The sequence below is a fragment of the Borostomias antarcticus genome, assembly GCF_949987555.1.
Source record: "Borostomias antarcticus genome assembly, chromosome: 13".
Classification (NCBI taxonomy): Eukaryota; Metazoa; Chordata; class Actinopteri; order Stomiiformes; family Stomiidae; genus Borostomias; species Borostomias antarcticus.
In genome coordinates, this window is record NC_140246.1 from 9618385 (window position 1) to 9637425 (window position 19041).

General features: G+C 44.1%; 3 protein-coding genes across 3 annotated transcripts; 2 read left to right on the top strand and 1 right to left on the bottom strand.

The window, feature by feature from the left end:
- The first annotated feature begins 3213 nt into the window (after positions 1-3213).
- On the top strand, positions 3214-7094 carry pmpcb (peptidase, mitochondrial processing subunit beta). The gene is made up of 13 exons (XM_084447499.1): positions 3214-3306; positions 3617-3754; positions 3839-3925; positions 4118-4247; positions 4652-4850; positions 4963-5042; positions 5128-5240; positions 5353-5496; positions 5640-5800; positions 6070-6155; positions 6249-6337; positions 6480-6555; positions 6896-7094. Exons 1-13 carry the CDS (start codon positions 3223-3225, stop codon positions 6958-6960), a joined length of 1452 nt encoding a protein of 483 aa, XP_084303625.1. The 5' UTR covers positions 3214-3222; the 3' UTR covers positions 6961-7094.
- dnajc2 (DnaJ (Hsp40) homolog, subfamily C, member 2) lies at positions 7007-13325 on the bottom strand. Its single transcript, XM_084447498.1, has 16 exons — positions 13189-13325; positions 12525-12715; positions 12350-12425; positions 12129-12227; positions 10631-10853; positions 10466-10531; positions 10201-10292; positions 9991-10112; positions 9677-9826; positions 9339-9427; positions 9079-9148; positions 8768-8949; positions 8466-8566; positions 7801-7911; positions 7479-7639; positions 7007-7217 (listed from the first exon to the last, which is right to left on the bottom strand). Exons 1-16 carry the CDS (start codon positions 13241-13243, stop codon positions 7149-7151), a joined length of 1857 nt encoding a protein of 618 aa, XP_084303624.1. The 5' UTR covers positions 13244-13325; the 3' UTR covers positions 7007-7148.
- A 302-nt stretch (positions 13326-13627) lies between these two features.
- On the top strand, positions 13628-17696 carry psmc2 (proteasome 26S subunit, ATPase 2). The gene is made up of 12 exons (XM_084447634.1): positions 13628-13763; positions 14235-14272; positions 14358-14439; positions 14635-14734; positions 15129-15260; positions 15415-15487; positions 15601-15696; positions 15896-16060; positions 16353-16440; positions 16540-16742; positions 16993-17089; positions 17408-17696. Exons 1-12 carry the CDS (start codon positions 13694-13696, stop codon positions 17563-17565), a joined length of 1302 nt encoding a protein of 433 aa, XP_084303760.1. The 5' UTR covers positions 13628-13693; the 3' UTR covers positions 17566-17696.
- The last annotated feature ends 1345 nt before the right edge of the window (positions 17697-19041 follow it).

Here is a 19041-nt window from a genome sequence, read left to right on the forward strand (position 1 = left end):
GCGATTCACCTTGCGCCTCTCTGTCTCAGAGACAAGAGTTCGTTCCTCAAAATTAATAATTTTACTCTCAACTTCATATGTGATGCTGCTTTTCAGAAGCAATTGTAAGAATGATAACTGCAGACGCATAAACATCCCGGAAAAGGGCGTCCATGTATCACAAAGTTGATGCGCACTTCAGCTGTGATGACTAGCGGTACCACCGGGACCAGCATTTCACTACCCTGCAATGCGGTATAGTCCAGAGCGTTGTTTCCCTTGTCCGCTTCTCTGTTTAACGTCCCTAAACGCTACCGTAGGATGCCCCGACACCTCAGACAGATGCTACTCTCAGTGTAAATATCCATGCTATGACAACCTTACCTGGGTGTTTGGTATTTTCACATTCTCCGCATAGAACACTTGAATCCGAACCGCATCGTCCCACAGCCGAACCTGGACCACCCCGTGCGTCTGAACTTTTCTATTGGCTGAGAGGCGGTGAGTGACAGCGATGATGAGTAGATCGGCACCGCATGTAGGCTACGGCTGCTATTGGTGGGAGGAGATAGGTGGGCGGATGCAGAGCATCTGAGCGCCTGGACCAGAAGCGATAATCAAGAGTGCAATAACATGGGCATTTAAATAATAACTCTGTTAGGAAGAAATAAGATATGACTGTATCAAATGACACATTAGCCTATATTCACAGTAGTTTACCACTGATGGCAGATTAATTTAGTTGGTTCAGGTTGTTAATTGATAATGATGTCAATATGAGGTCGTGGATGCAGGGATGAGCTGTGTGGGGTTGTGTGTTGGGGGGATGGGACCGTGGGGGGCTTTGATGGATGATAGACTTGTTGATCACACACACACACACACACACATACACACACACACACGCACACACACACACACACACACACACACACACACACACACACACACACACACACACACACACATAGATCAAGTCAGATTCCATTCCAGACTCCAGATTCAGTGGTTGGGGTCTAATCCTCGCAGTAGCCTGGATGAGAGCGGGGGAGGGGAGGGGGAGGTGACAGACAGAGGTATGGGACAATAATGACATCCAGCAGCCATCTGGATAAAAATTACACAAATCAGCCACTAGGTGGCGTTCCACAGCAGGCTTTTCTCTACTGAAGGCAACACATGGGCATTGCATTTCAGGTGCATGGTCGACCATTCAGTCAAATAATTAGCTAGTACTAAACAGAGCAATGCAAACAGTCTGAAATTAAATCCTGAAACCAACATTTTATTTTAGTCATTTAAAAAACAAAACATTGTTAATATCATATCATATAGCCTAGTAAACCCTTTGGCAGTCTGTCATCCTTCCTATATATCTTATCCTTATCTCAACATTAACCAGAATGTTATACTAGCCTCTATCATATCATATTATACACACACACACACACACACACCTTTTAGCCTAGAGCCATCATAGCACAAGTATGATTGACTGTGACTGTGACTGTATTGTATGTAGGCTACACTAGCATGTGTAGACTGGCCTCCCCTGCTGAAGCACTCGTTTTGGCCACTAGATGGCGATGTGGGCACACTGCCTGTACAGTGTCATACAGTGTCCACCGTTTTCATTGGTCCAGGCCTCTCCCCAAGTAAAGCTCTCACTTTGACTAAAAGATAGCCATCACTTCACCAGCACGACCACCTCCATCACTGTGGTGACCAGGAGCGGTACTCAAACAACACATTCCACAACTAGCAAGGGTGCTCGGAGAGCACAGATCCCCGCCTATGAATTTTGTCGGTGTACCATTGAGGAGTAGGCTAAGCTTCTTGGCGGAGTAACTAGTGGTGTGCATGATAGGTGGTCACGTGCGAACACAAATCAGAGGACCTGCATGATGCTAGTGTGGGGAGGTAGCAGGAGGAAGCCATGCTGATGAGTGATGCATTGACACCTGTTAGATCAGCATGTGCAGTTGTTGAATGTGTAAGTGGATGATTGATAGATAAGAAAGCAGCATGGTCTCTCTCTCCCTCTGTCTTTCTCCCTAGGATATCAGAGTGCATTTAGTAGGGATGGGATACAATAAAACATCAATAATAGATAGATCTTGACACATTTATTAACATAATTTACATACCTACATAAAAAAAACAATGCCACTATATTCTAACATAAGAACATGAAACATGATTAAATACAAAATGGAATAATATTCAACATCTAGCTGGCTTATTTCTGTTCAAGACTGGTAGAATGGAAGCTAGTCATGCCACTGAAATAACTGTGAATGGAAATTACATAAAATAATGTCTGATAAATCAAGATAGGTCTTGTCGCCCGGACACAGTTTCAATGCTTCCAATGCTAATCCAGCACAATAAGAGCAGGATAGTGAGTTAGCTCATGAGCTCACAACAACTAGCAGCAGCTTCCATAACATTAATGGGTCAGTGGCTAAAGCAGTTACAATCCTGTAACGTTAGCTATTTTGCTGCAATTCGTTCAACTTCTGTTTCTGGACAAAGGTAAGGGATAAAAAGATTGGAGTGAAAGGATGAACGTGTGGAGGTTTGGGGTATAGTCCCATAAATTCATCCCCACCGGGGCCTTGAGCCCCCGTCTCCCGGGTGGGAGTCCTAAACTCTCACCACTACTCTACTTATGCAGCAGAGATCAGTGGATTGGTTTTAGTGTCCTTCTTCCAGTCCCTAGTGTGGGTTGGGGTTAGAATAAGGGTTGGGGTTGGGATAGGATCTGACCTATAAGGGAAGGAGTGTGGGTTGGGGTTAGAATATGGTTAGGGTTGGGACAGGATCTGACCTATAAGGCAAGGGGTAAAGGTCGGAGTGAAAGGATGAACATGTGGATGTTTGGGGTATAGTCCCATAAAGTCAGTGGGAGTCCAATGCTCTCACCACTACTCTGCTTGTAGAGGTGAATTGATTTTGGTGTCCTCTTTTATTTTGGTGTGCTGGGACTACTGCCTCTTGTGATGCCAACAGAGAAATGCAGGTCAACATTCAACAGAGGGAGGGAGGTAGTGATAACCGGACAAACGCTATCCTAGGTGCGCTGGCTTACAGCCACGCATAAAAGTCGCGATGCATTTTAATACAACGGTGCGAACTATACCACTAGAGGGCGCTTCGTCACTTTACCTCCCTGTCTAGTTACGTCAGCGCATCAAAGGTTGCACACGCGCAGTAGTGCGCTCCGACTGTCACATAAGCAGCATGGCGACGTCCTTACAGCGCCTTGCCTCTGCTGGGAGATATATCGTAAAAAGGAATATATGGAAGACTAATGCCTTATCCAGGGTAAGATTCGGTACACAGATGTATCGTTCTCGATAAACGTTAGGGATCCTCTAAAGAATCAACAAAGGCTAGCTAAATGTGATCAAAACTAGCCAGCATGGCCTGTAGGTCTGTTGTCAAGATGGAACAATGTTAGCTAACATTATCATTATGCCTCGGAAACGCATTCAAATAGCTGCCTATTGAAAGACTTATGTTTTGCGACAAATTAATAAATATTTTCTTCCTGAGTCATCATGAGTGTTAAACCTGCCACCAGATGATGTTACATAGCCTTGCCTAAACTCACCTCTTCTGTCTCCCAATCCAGCCTATAATCGGTTCACACAGACTTTTGGCAACACAGGCTGCAAACCAAGTGGTGTTAAATGTTCCTGAGACCAAGGTTACCACGTTAGAAAATGGTCTCCGCGTTGCATCCGAGGACTCCGGTCTATCTACCTGCACAGTGAGTAGCCATAGTCATCTCACTGACTTGCTTTCGTGGCCGTTCAATAATGTGATGACTTGAGAAATGGTTGCTATTTTACAGGTTGGGCTCTGGATAGATGCTGGCAGTCGGTATGAGAATGAGAGGAACAACGGCACAGCACATTTCCTGGAACACATGGCTTTTAAAGTGAGATTACTTGTTTCATGATGCTATTGCAGTCAGTGTGTTCTGATACAAACTTTGCTGCTCGTTGTCAAGCCAATCCAACAACTGACTCGTGTGTGTGTGTTTGTGTTTGTGTTTGTGTTTGTGTGTGTGTGTGTGTGTGTGTGTGTGTGTGTGTGTGTGTGTTTGTGTGTGTGTGTGTGTGTGTGACAGGGTACAAGGAAGCGCTCTCAGCTTGACTTGGAGCTAGAGATTGAGAATATGGGAGCTCATCTGAATGCCTACACCTCCAGGGAGCAGACAGTGTATTATGCCAAAGCGTTCTCAAAAGACCTGCCCAGAGGTACAGGAACCATTACTATCTTTCATTTCCTTAAGAAATTAATCTCTTTCTTGACAACTCATTACATTACAGTCATTTAGCAGATGCTTTTATCAGAAGCAACTTACAATAATTGCATTTAACATAGGTAGTCATTGTCTCACTACTCGTCAGAACTCACAAGTGTATCTCCTTTCCTAACAAGTGACTAAAAAACTATTAAAGTTGTGCTTGTGAGAGGTATTGATAGATAGATTTAAACTGTGGGGGGAAATTTGGGACAGGCGACAGACTGGTATCATGAGTAGTTGCTCCATCTTGCACAAACCTTAAGGTTTGGTATATGTTTTACCTTAATGCTTGCTTATACCAAACTACAGTGGCATTTAAAGTCCATTAAGTTCCCCCTGACTTTCCATCTCCAGCTGTGGAGATCCTGGCTGACATCATCCAGAACAGCACACTGGGTGAGGCAGAGATTGAGCGTGAGCGAGGGGTCATCCTCAGGGAGATGCAGGAAGTGGAGACCAATCTCCAGGAAGTGGTGTTTGACTACCTCCATGCCACTTCCTATCAGACCACAGCGCTGGGAAGGACCATCCTGGGCCCGACTGAGAACATCAAGTATGTTCACCACTCCCATTGCTCTTCCCATTGCCACTGAGGTACATGCAGTGTTACCTGGGAAATGTAGTAAATAGGTCTTAATCTGGTTTTCTCTGTGTGTACATTATAGAACCATCAACAGAGGAGACCTTGTGGAATACATCACAACCCACTACAAAGGGCCGAGAATAGTGTTGGCTGCTGCTGGAGGTAAGTTCTTCTTAGAGATGCATGTTAGGATATGATTTATTGAGGATTTATTTATCTTTTATATTCATGCTATTTCTTTCATCAGGGGTTTCACACACCGAGTTGATTGACCTGGCTAAGTACCATTTTGGAAAGCTGCCTGCCAAATACAAGGGAGAAGCCCCCGCTCTTCCTGTGTGCAACTTCACAGGAAGTGAGGTAAAATGATCTTCGAAAAAATCAACACAACTTACCCATATACCAATTCTGTCATATAGAACATATTTCCATGAACACTGGGATTAATAGGTTTTCATTGGCTTTTCCTTAGATCCGTGTTCGAGACGACAAGATGCCATTGGCGCACATAGCCATAGCCGTGGAGGCTGTGGGGTGGTCGCACCCAGACACCATTCCTCTGATGGTGGCAAACACTCTGATCGGAAACTGGGACCGCTCCTTTGGGGGTGGTGTGGTGAGTTCAGTAATAGTAACAGAACTCCAAACCCAACCCAAGAATACACACACAGATGAACATACAGCCTCTTAACCATTCAGAATTGAACTAATGGTTGATTCCCTCTTTATCATCCCTCCCTATCTCATCAATTTCTCCAGAATCTCTCCAGCAAGCTGGCCCAGATGGCATGCCAGGGAAATCTGTGCCATAGCTTCCAGTCCTTCAACACCTGCTACACAGACACTGGCCTGTGGGGCCTCTACATGGTGTGTGAGCCTGGCACCATCAACGAGATGATGCACTTCACACAGCTGGAATGGTGAGTGGCTTGCAGTGGGGAACCTACAATTCATTAGACTCATGACTCATCATATCTTGAGTCATACATCATTGCCAGTGAGATGAACACTTTTTGTGTCTTCCCCCCCCATGAAAGGTTTGATCTTTTATTAAATTATCCCCAAACCCTAACATAAAACAGTTATTCATCAGAATGTAGGTGTGCTTTCAGCAGCTGTCAAAGCCTCCAAAGTACTTTGTTGTGGCCAGATGTACTGTATCTGACAGATTGATTTTTTTCTTCCTCAGGATGTCCCTGTGTACAAGCGTTACTGAAAGTGAGGTGGCACGGGCCAAGAACCTCCTGAAGACAAACATGCTCTTGCATCTTGACGGTAAGGCCTCATCATATTAATGATCAGCCACATCCGGCTTCATAGATAAGCCACACACTTTGTTCCACCATGTAAAATCTGCGTGCCCTCTAGGTTCCACCCCGATCTGTGAAGACATCGGCAGACAGATGCTATGCTACAGTCGTAGGATCCCACTACACGAACTGGAGGCCAGGATTGATGTGAGTAAAAAACAAACGATTTATCGCTGTCAAATCCATCCATCCAAAATGGTGTAAGCTGTGAATGAGAACACTTTGTTTTGGGAAAATTATTGCAGTGTCTTTATTAGAAAGTTGTTTATTTCCTTGTCCCCCTCATCAGGCCATAGATGCAAATACCATCAAGGACGTGTGTACAAAATACATCTATGACAAATCGCCTGCCATTGCAGCTGTTGGTATGTTGGTGGTCCGCATTTCTGCTCTACATCCACAGAGCTCTGAAATCCACAGAGCTCTGAAATCAAGTCACTTTACTGGCGTAATCGCGCTCTTCAAATCACAAGGCCATTTGAGGTTGTCAGACAAATTCAATGCTTCAGTTATTTACATTACATGTTTTCATTTTAACAAGAAATCGGTACAGTATGGCACTAGATCAAGACCCTTATCTGCTGCTCAGAATGATTGCATACATTTTTACCCCTCAAGTTTTCCCACCATGTCAGTTGCAGTTAAAAGCAGGCAATGAACGTCTCGCCTCTTGTTTCTTCAATGCCTCGTCTCTTGTTTTTACAGGACCAATCGAACAGCTCCCAGACTACAACCGGATTCGCAGTGGGATGTACTGGATGAGAACCTGAACACTGCCACTATCCCAAAAGAGAAAAGCAAATGCTAGTAGCCAGCAGCTAATACTGTACAGTACAAACCAAGAGTATTTAAGTCTTCTGAAGTTTTTCTTGAATTTTATTATAAAATAAAGACCAACACAATAACTTTAAAGGAACATGGGGCGCTAGTTTGTTTTTGTCATTTTGTTTCAGGCTTGTCATTTTTTACTCTTTCCAACCACTTGTTCTTGAGCGGCCTTCTTGGCTTTCACCATCTCCACCAGTTCCTGGAATAGCAGAGAATTTAATAGAAAATTGCTTAGAATTCAACGTTGATATTAGCAACCTTTTTTGATTTTGAACAGAGTGCAATGTGGATAAAGATGTATATTGGTAGAAACCGTCGTGGATATGTCCTATGAATCCTTCGTCGGCTCAACACACTATCTGCAACAGGTTTCAGCCTCTTCAGTTTTACGTAGTGATAAAAATTGTCCTTTCGAGTGGAGAGACATACTGTACAGGCCTACCAGCTGGGTCCAGCTTACCTTGTATCTCTTCATACAGTCTTTCTTGGTGCGTCCAGGGACGGCGGCGGCGATGTTCTCCCACCTCTCGGGCGTGCTGACAGGGTAGGTCTTCAGGGCCTGTTCCAGAAGCTTCTGCTCTTCTGTGGTCCAGGACGCAGCATTGGCATCGCTACCTGTACCTGAGAGCACATGATGAGACAGCATGCGATCAGTGGAAAAGTTGCTGGTGACACAACGTGGCCTACTGTGGTGCTGTTAGCATACACAAATTTTACTGGACATCTATGCTAAACTGCAGATCAAACTCAATAGTTTAACACTGGTTCAATTAAATACTTGCCATCAAATCGCTCGGAGGGTACTGCGTTGTCCACTGTTGGGGGCACAGCTGCATGCTCCTTCTTGAACTTCTCAAAGGCTTTCTTGTTAATCTCATCTTTTTGTACAGGATCTGAAGAAAAAAAACAAGACAATAGTTAAAAAAACAACTAGAAGTAGTGCTTGGAGAGCACAGACGAGAGCTTTAAGTCCAAATCCCGTGTCTGTGACCTCCCCATGTCGAAATATGGCCATTTCAACTCCCTCCATTGAAAATTTCCCCCGGTTTCTGGGCCCAAGTTCAAAAAATGAATTGGATGTGGATGGCAGGCCGTGTTTGGGCAGCTCATTGACCCACCCAGTGATTCGGATCCGCTCCAAAATGTTAAATGAGTTCCAAGTTGGCCTATGCCACACCCGTCCACCGCGTTTCATGAAAATCGGTCTTGTAGTTGTTACATTATCCTGCTAACGAACCAATAAACAAACCAACACAGCCACCAAAAACACATGCAGGTGGTGCAGGCTCTGCTGCCCTCTGCTGATCTGCAGTGGTATTGCCATGCTACGAACGGACACACGTCACGTATAGAAGTGGCTGCACCGCTTAAAAATAGTGTCGTCTTTGGTAGAAGTGCTCTGATTTAGAACAAGGACAAGAGCCCCAATAGAGGCAGACTGACTCACCCAGCCGTTGTAGATTCTTGGCTTTGTTGATGACATCCTTGGCTGTCCTCTTGATGCCACTGCTGGAGTGCAAGTTCATGTAGTTGGCAATGACCTCCCATCTGCAGGACACAAAGAAAAAGATTAAAACCTAAAAACAACTTATAACTATTGAGCACTCCACAAAACAATTCAGGTCTATCGAGAGAAGTAACGTTTGAGTACTCCAAAAACAATTTAGATCTATCAAGAGAGGCTCTGACTATCTACCAATGCTAACCCTCGCGCATGTTGTCATGATCAGAGCGGTTAAGAGGGCGTACCTGGCGTTGGTTCCAGCGGGGAACAGGTTGACCGCTTTGATGAGCAGCTGCAGCTCCTCCTCGTTCCAGCCCTTGCCCGCGCCCCCGGACCCTCCGCTGGCCTGCTCTGCACTGCGGGCGGCTTGTCTGGCCTGGACCTCCGCCTCCTTCTCCTTCTGCATCTGAGCATTCACCTCCTGGATCTGGATTGGTACACACATACATACACCAGTGAGCAATGCAAATGGCACACGGGGGCCATAGTGAAGCCAGACCTTTGCACTGCGTTAGCTATCCATGACGAGTGAGCGCGCGTCCCGTCTTCCGAGTACCTGCTTCTCCACAGCTGCCTTGGCCTCCTCCTTACAACCAGATGCCAACGCCTCATTCAGGGACTGCAAACTGAGGGAAAACTATGATTAGTGACAAATCAACTTCCTCTTCTATCAAGTCAAGTCAACTTTATTTATATAGCACAGTTTCATACAAGTGAATGTAATTCAAAGCGCTGTACAGTGATAATACAAACAATGCAATAAAATAAGGGATAAAAGAAAAAACAGTATCCTTTAACACAAATCTAATGTTTTACCTCATTAGCTCCAAGCGGTCACACAGCTTCTCCACCTCCCCCATCATTTTCAAATTCTCAGCCTCGTTGTCTGCAAAGTAATTCCAGTTCTATGGGGTAAAAAAAAAATGCATTAGATGTGTTGAATGAGGCAATGTGAAGATGTCAGGCGATCCACATAGAGACAGTTTACCAGAAAGGTGCAACCTTTTCCAGGACTAAAGGGCTCTCTAAATGGAGAATCCCCATTCATATTTTTCTCTTTAGTCTAATATCTAATACTAGGCTTAATCGGTTTTGGAGAATTTGCCACATTGTGTATTAGGATGGGCCATAGAGGAAGTGTATGTCAGCAGTACCTTGCAGGTTGTCCTGAGTTTCTGCCTCTCTTTCTTGATGGCCTTCTTCTGGATCTCCTTCTCCTTCTTGGCCTGCTGGGCAGCCTGTCTGGCCTCCTCTTCCTCCTTCTCCTTGGCTAGCCGAGCGGCCTCCTGCTCTGCCTGACGAGCCTACGGGCACACACCGAGGTACAGTACTGTATGTTACAGGTCCCAAAACATTCAGCTCCATGCGGAAGACAATCAACCCAACAAAGTGCAACTGAGAGAGAAAATTGTGAAGAACCCAGGGGGATTGAAGTTGAGATAGATAAACGGGATGTCCTATGACTCACTCGATCCTTCTCCTCCTGTTCTTTCCTCTTGGCATCTGCTCTGGCCTTCTTCTCCGACTCCTTCCTGGCCTTCTCCTCTTCTTTGAATTTCTTTATTCTGGGATCACAGCTGTAGGCAGTGTCTGCAGAGAAGCAAGGGTGCGTCACGCTCATCTGTTGCTCAACCATTTATTCTATTTAAAAATATCAATGTGGGTCTGACGGTCTTACCAACTAGTGTCCTCATTCTGTTCATCTCCTCCTTCTTCCGCTGAGCTCTGGAAGCACGGTTCTGCTTTTCAATCCACCTCCTCTCATCTCGACTGGGTTCAAGAGACGACAGCAAATGGTTCAGACACCGGCACTCTGTAAGCTGTGCTTACAGTAGTACTACCATTCAATCAGTCAGCTGTGCTTACAGTAGTACTAGCATTCAGTCAGCTGTGCTTACAGTAGTACGTACTAACATTCAACAAAGAGCGTGGATATAGCTCACCATTCCGCTTTCTCCTTTTCCTCTTCATCCAGATATGAGAATTCTCTCCATGACTCCAAGTCGTACCTTGATGGAGACAATGGAATGTTGTTGAGTGCAATTCTGTTCTTATTAAATTTACCATTTAATATCTGTGATAAGTTATCCAGAGACCATTACACATACCAAAAAGAGTAAAAATTATCCACTTCCTCAAAGGAGGAATCCATGGATCCAAGTTTGGGCACGTGTTTTTTGGAAGACCACCTGGCATTTCTCTCAAAAACGGGAGCAAACACCTCAAAGTAGTTCTCTTTTCCTTCACCCTTAGAGGGCACGGTGTTGTCAAAGGTAGGATCCACACTGTCAAATGCTCTTCTCTTCACTGGGTCTGACAGGATTTCTATAGCTGGAATGAGACAAACATACGGAAATCATATACTGTATAAACAGCTTAACTGAACTGAAATTCATCATAGTCCCAGGCGCTTCTAAAATGCATTTCATATACATGAAAAATCCATGTATTGTGAGAAGATATAGGGTCAATGCCTTTCCCTTTAATTACACAGGTGAAGTAGTCATTACCTTAAGTTATACAAGTGAATAGTCATCACCTTTAGTTATACAGGTGAAGTAGTCATTACCTTTAGTTATACAGGTGAAGTAGTCATTACCTTTAGTTATACAGGTGAAGTAGTCATTACTAGGGATGGGAATTTCGACTAATTTTAAAACCGAGTAACCTAACCTGATCCTACTCGAGTAACCGATTACTCAAAAAAAAGATTACTCAAAAAAAGATACCGTCCAGACAGAGCGCATTGAACCCCGGCCCCCTCGGAGGGGAAAACGTTTTTTTCCGCCGTTATTACCGTGGCGGTGCTTTCATGTCTCGTCCATGCCCTTGCAAATAAACATATTTAAAAGCTGATGTGTGGTTGGATGCATTACTTATCATCAGATTGAATAACCCACAGGTTTTCATGAAGCTATCGGAATCGAAAAACGCAGCCTTTTAATTTGGATGCACTGCCCAGCTCATAGCCTATTAAGCCTATCGTTAGGCTACTCTGAAAACTCTAAGCCTACAATATGCAACCAGACCTCTAATTTACTAATATAAATTAAGTATTAAACCAAGCCTTTACTGCCGATGCCGGATAACAAGTGAATTAATTTTTAGCGTTATCTAAAAAGCACCGTGGCACTCACTGCCTATTTCCAATTTATTGGACAATAATGGATGTTTCGGCGTCAAGCCTTCATTAGAGAAATGTCCATGCAAAACTAAATAGATTTATTGAACAACAGGCCTATTCATTCAATATTTCTTTATAGGCTGGAAAACGAGTAGGCTATACGCGCATGGGCCTGTGCCGGAGCGCTCTTAAAAAGACTCCATATACAGTACAGCGCTTTTCTCCAGGCAGCCGCCAACGCTCTATCCTCTTTGGTAACAATTGAAGAAGGGCACAGGCGCTCAGAAATGCGCGCTTTCACGGCCAAACATGCCATATTGTATAGCCTTTAGATTAACCGAGTAGTGTTTATTTTCCGACTAGCAGATCGCCTACTCGGGTACTCGAGAAATCGGTTAACCGTGCACATCCCTAGTCATTACCTTTAGTTATAAAGGTGAAGTAGTCATTACCTTTAGTTATACAGGTGAAGTAGTCATTACCTTTAGTTATACAGGTGAAGTAGTCATTGTCGCCTTCAACTATTTGTTCTCCTGCAGCTTTCCTTTTGTCAGGATGGTGCTTCAACACCATGGCTTTGTCTGCAGAAACATGGTGAGCAACTCTTTGGAATCCCATAGTAACACACACGTGGTTGAGAAATTCCACAATTAGACAGTAGCCGGTCTAACAAGATAACAGCACAAGTAGGAAAGATACTCACGGGCAGCTTTGATTTGCTTCTGTGTCGCCTTATACCTCATATGAGCCAGGCCAAGGACAGCGTAGTGATCTTGATTCTGAAAAGCAGTAACATTGTGTTCATTATGGTGTTTCTAAAGTAAGGTCTCCAGACCAAATTCTATATCCGAGTAGAGTAGCGAACTAGCTATATGTACCTTCCAGTCTTTAGGGTCCAGTGTTCGGAGCATGGGAAACTCCTCCAGCTGCAGCTCTTCATCCTCTGACTCCTCTGACAGCTCCTCTTCTTCCTCCAGCTCCTGGAAGGAGGCTGATATATTCCGGTTCCTCCTCTTGAGGAAGGCCTCGAACCAACGACCTACTGGCTCCACCTGGATCTGCACTGAGGCTGAAAAAGTGGGTGAAAGAGAGAGGGTGTGGTTAGATTTCTTGCAATACATCAAGATGAACAAGTTGTAGTCAGAATGCTCTTAAGATTTACAAAGATATTCTCAAGATCAGATTGAGGTCATTAATAAACAGATGTAGTGATACTGTCAAAAATCAATGCTGAAGGTGCCTTGAACTTCAAGAGTGCTAGCTTTGCTCTATCAGCCAGTAACGTTAATGCTACTGATCTAGCTAGCTCGCATCAAATGGGTTCGTTTCCTCACAAGTTTTCAATATTCTGACTATCAATATTCTCAATAATTAGCTAAGTAACTAGCAGTATCTGTATAGCATTGCATAACAGAATCTCACTAGCTTCGTAGTGGTACCATATTAGCAAGCAAGCTAACGTTACAAGCTGGCTAGCTATCTAGCTAATCGGATGGTGTCAAAATCAGCATTATTTTCAGTAGTCTCGTTTGGTACTCTTACCAGCAACGGCATTACAGACGACTGTAACGTCCCCTTCTAATGCTTCTAATAGCATTTTGGAAATGTCAGCTATACAAACATTCAGATGTAAAATCTAATCAGTTGGAGGTTTTGTAAAGTGCTGTCCAGTCGCCCGGTTTTTCAGTGCACCACATGGGCCTGCTTTCACAAGTGCCTACTGGGTAGTATTGGTCTTCCACCCTTATGAATCCGTAATCACGCAGATACCTAATCTTTAGTTCCGGAAAATAGTTTACCAATTCAGAGGTGACAGTCTACTTATTTTGTCCTAAACTATTGTGGGAATATTAAAATATGCAGTTTTAGAATATTATATTGTAAAATATAATAAATAATATAAAATATAAAATAGAATAGAATATAACGCTCCGTTTCCTGTCATAGGGACTACTACAGCGGAAGTCCAAACCTGCTGTGTAATCGCTGTTGTGCTTCAGCACAAAACCTAGCTAATTGTGTACAAGACTTTATACCTGGATTAACCATGCCAGACTATTTGGGAGGCGATCAGAGGAAAGTTAAAGAAGAGGAAAAAGAAGATAAACCTATCAGAGGTATTTGAAAAGATTTTGAAAGTCTTGTGTTTTAATTGTCAGCTAACGATTAGCTAGATAGCTACTCTTGCTATGGCTAGCAGAAAGCTAATGAAACGCTAGCTAACGTAGCTAGCTATCCAACTAAACTAAGTTAGCAAGTCATCATCATCATCTTGATGATATCCCAAAATGAGACGTTTGAACTGTGAACAAATATATTCGCTAATAAGTATTGAAGTTGTAGCTAGCAACTAAAATGCACGATATGATGATATATGTCCAGTACGTCAAACAGAACTGTCTTTATTATGAACTATCATTAACTCGCTGGCTAGCTAACGTTAGCTGGTTAGCTCGCCAAAACAGCAAACGTTATCTAGCTCATCACTAGCTAACCAATCTAGGAATTAGCTAGGCAATTGTGTGCCTGTGCATGTTGTTGGCCACCGTGATACCAATTAGATTAACTACGGTTTCCCTCTTTTTCAGCTTTGGATGAGGGGGACATTGCCCTGTTGAAAACCTATGTAAGTGAAGTTTGCAATCTGTGATGTGTTATGAGTTTACTGTCACTTGCTGTCCCTATAATTAATATGTCATTTTTGTGTTCAGGGCCAGAGCACCTACTCCAGACAAATAAAGCAGGTTGAGGATGACATCCAACAGCTGCTGAAGAAGATCAATGAGCTGACTGGTAGGCAAACAGAACAATATTACGCATTACAACTTTGACAAATATACCGACTTTATATTACAACATTTGATTATAGTAATAGGAAACAAGATAATAAAAAAAGTCACTGTTCGCTGTCTATACTCAATAATATTGAGCTAAAGTATGACATGCTTACATGTGCACTAACCTTGTGTGTATGGCCTGTCTGCACAGGTATCAAGGAGTCTGACACAGGGCTTGCTCCACCTGCACTATGGGATCTAGCTGCAGACAAACAGACTCTCCAGAGTGAGCAGCCGCTGCAGGTGGCAAGGTAGGTGTTCTTCTGCAGTCACTAATACAGTCTCTGTTGTTTTAATGCAGGCCTAGCACTACATTTTACATTTCAGGACCCGAGTGGGGGGTTGGGGGGTCTTTATTCGGTCACACGAACCACATATTGCAAGGCGTCACGACACACAGCACACACACATATGCAATTTCAGGGATCACTGGTGGAAATTGTTCCCTAAATTTCTCCCATCCAAGCTGTCCTCCAGGGGCAGCCAGGAGCAGTGGGCAGCCATCATTCATGGTGCCCAGGTCCAAGTGCCTTGACTACTTTGGAAGATAACTTGATCAATACAAATATAAAGTTGGATTTAGAAAATTGCTTGTGACTGATCTTGGTTGTGGTGACTGATCTTGGTACTGGTTTGTCTCGACAGATGCACAAAAATCATCAACGCAGACTCTGAAGACCCCAAGTACATCATCAATGTGAAGCAATTTGCCAAGTTTGTTGTGGACCTGAGTGACCAGGTGGCCCCAACTGACATTGAGGAGGGCATGCGAGTCGGGTAAGGGGGGGGGGGGGGGGAGGGGTTCAAAATGGCTTTTATTTATAATATAGAATCTTCAAGGGGTACATGTCTTTACATAATATTTGCGATATTGACAGTCAGAGTAAATTGTCCAATACTCATCAGTCTTTTCTGTGTTTTACTTCTCCAGAGTTGACAGAAACAAGTATCAGATCCACATTCCTCTCCCTCCTAAGATTGACCCAACTGTCACCATGATGCAGGTAAAAGGGGATACAACAACACTGAGTAATTGTCAAGAACTGGTCCTAAATTGGGATACATATCAATGTAATGTAACTATCCAAACTAAACACTCTCTCTCTCTCTCTCGTAGGTGGAGGAGAAGCCTGATGTGACTTACAGTGACGTGGGTGGGTGTAAGGAGCAGATCGAGAAGCTAAGGGAGGTGGTGGAGACCCCTCTGCTCCATGTGAGTGTTAAAAGTTTCCTTATTTATATCATCTTACGATGATCTCAGAATGTCACACAATCTTTTCCCTATACCCGGGCCTATACCTTGATGAGAGATTGTAAGTTGTAAGAAATGCTATGACAAAAATGTTGTAATATTATTAACCATGGAAAAACAACTCTGGATGTGTGGTCGCTATTCTCCGTTCTCTCCTCAGCCTGAGAGGTTTGTGAACCTAGGCATTGAGCCCCCGAAGGGGGTCTTGCTGTTCGGACCCCCCGGCACGGGGAAGACCCTGTGTGCCCGAGCTGTGGCCAACCGCACCGACGCCTGCTTCATCAGGGTCATCGGCTCCGAGCTGGTCCAGAAGTATGTTGGGGAGGTGAGTCACACCGTCTCACACACTTGAGGGTGAAGGAAACGCCTGCAGTGAGGATTATTATGTGTGTCAAGTTAATATGGATGCACATTCTCTGTCTTTACCTTTTTAAGACGTGCAGCCGCTTCTATGTGATGTGTCTGTTCGTAGCATGAGATTTAGACCAATCAGGAGTAGCCTCGCAAAAACACATACAATCTGCGCCAGGGGCTGTGACGGCTGTTTAAGATAAGAGGCGACTGCTCATAAAACTGCACTGTTTACTTCACCACCTGGGCGTGATTTTTGTTTTCAGGGTGCCAGAATGGTCCGTGAGCTGTTCGAGATGGCCAGAACCAAGAAGGCCTGTCTCATCTTCTTTGATGAAATTGATGCCATTGGAGGTTAGTGCTAAAGAATATATAAAGAAAATATTTAGTGCCTATCTAGAGGTGTGATTTACTAAGCATCACCTAAACATGTCATTGGATCTCAACCTCCAGGGGCACGCTTTGACGATGGCGCCGGCGGGGACAACGAGGTTCAGAGGACGATGCTGGAGCTGATTAACCAGCTGGACGGCTTCGACCCCAGAGGGAACATCAAGGTCCTGATGGCCACCAACAGGCCTGATACTCTTGACCCTGCCCTCATGAGGCCTGGGCGTCTGGACAGGAAGATCGAGTTCAGTCTGCCGGACCTGGAGGTACAGTGGCCCTGGCTGTGGATACTCTGGGCTTAACTCTTCAGTCTCCTTTTAATGGATGAGCATCAACCTTGAATTGATGTGAGGGGAAGTGATATTGAGCAGTTGGCTACACTTGAGACAAGGATTTTTTTAATGGGTTTTTCAGCAGGGAAATTGTTTTTTTCTGTTATCAGACACATGCATGTAGTTTAAGACCTATGACGAGATGTAAAATGAGAATTTATGTCATGGTGTTCTGCGTTTTCAGGGTCGTACCCACATCTTCAAGATCCACGCCCGCTCCATGAGTGTGGAGAGAGACATCCGCTTTGAGCTGCTGGCTCGCCTCTGCCCTAACAGCACAGGTGAGCCCCGTCCTAGAAGGGACTGCTATGGACCATGCTGTGTGGCATTGGTGTTGTTCTGGAGATATGCCATAGGGGGGCACTGCAGTTCAACGTTTGATCTCATGAGTGGCTTTTCATCTACAACCCATCTCATCTCAACCCCCAGCAGTCTAATCACAGCAGACTTAAATCAAGCCTTGAATACAGGGTTGTCAACATCATCTTATGTGAAACTTGAACCTTTACCTGTCAAGTCCCTACATGACTGCCATAGATTTATTAACTCTGCTTCAACAGTGTGTATTGATACATTTGTGTGTGTGTGCATCCTCTCAGGTGCCGAGATCCGTAGCGTGTGCACGGAGGCCGGCATGTTCGCCATCAGGGCCCGCAGGAAGATCGCCACCGAGAAGGACTTCCTGGAGGCGGTCAATAAGGTCATTAAGTCCTACGCCAAGTTCAGCGCCACCCCACGCTACATGACCTACAACTGAGCTGGCCCAACACGCATGTTCTTCCTTTGTTTTTGTTGTCAAAGTGCTGGGCTCGGGCAGGGAGTTGAACCGTCATTTTTTGTCATTTGTCATCAAAGATTACCTACAAATAAAACTTTATTGTGATTGTGTTTTTGTGTTCCTGTAGCCCATCTGCAGTGGTATACATAATTATGGGCAGGGGGCGCAAATTCCATCAGGTGTAAGTTGGGGTACAGTGAAGCACTTCGCCAGTGTTGAAGTAACATTAATGTTGATGCGATTCATAGTCTCAGATTAATTTGTTGAATGAATTAATATGAATGTAATGTATATGGGTCCTATAGGAACAACCAAAAGGGCATGGCTGAAGCTAATGCTAACGCCCTTTTACACATCATCAAAACTTAAGACAGACACGATCCCATAATTTAAGTTAAATCAATTTATAATTTATTCCTTAAACAGACATAATCATGAGGTTTGTTACAGTTGCTATGTGACATGTCAATGACATGATTCTTTAACAAATCTGTCTAGCTCATAATAAGGCCTCAAAATGCCTGCCCCCCCCCCCGATCCTTGATGCCCCACTAAGGGGGGCCGGGACCCCAGATTGGGAAAACCTGCACTACAGCAACCATCTAAAGTTTAAAATCATTAGAAATCACCTATCACTTTGCAACCACCACCAAAATGTAGGCTCAAGTGAGCATAAACATCCATATACTTTGAGCTGCCTAAATTATGAAGTTTTATTTTTTTAAACTGTAAAACCTATTAAACCTATCTCCCACATTTTTTGGTCAATTGACACCACAATTGCTACACTGCATCTTCAGACTGTCCTCCACAAAATCTCCATCCTGGATTTTTGGAATATCCACAATTGAGCCAACAGTGCATAATGTTTTACTGTAAACAGTATTTTATGCAGCTACTGCAAATTCTTGGTCAATAGCTTTCCAATGTTAATGATTAATGACGTGTGATATTTTTCTGAATTCTATCTCAAAAACTACATTTTTGACTTTTGAATTCTGTCATTCTGTCCCCTCAACTATTGCTGTCATATGGGGGGGAAATGCACTACCCACAATCCTATAGTGCAATAGTACCATCTCATTCTATAACAGCAAGCTCCACCAGTCAGAGACAGGGGCTGCGTTCCGAATCGCATACTTCTACTTCTTACTACCAGTACCTACTACAGCTGCCCTTAGAAAGTATGTGCTTTGCAAGCAGTAGGCATCCAATTGGGACATACTACCTTGTCATAACATTGCGCCTTGAAATTTGCCCACATCCGTCGCTGTCCATAACGCGACATTCGTCTACAGCTGTCACGAATCGCACATGTGACTTCAGAATAGCCAGAAAAGCCTGCTGGCTTGCATACTGCAAAATACGACGGGATGTAGTAGGACATCCTGGTATTTTTGCCATACTGCATGTGGCATACTATGTATTGGGACATCCTACATCCTGTTTTGGCAT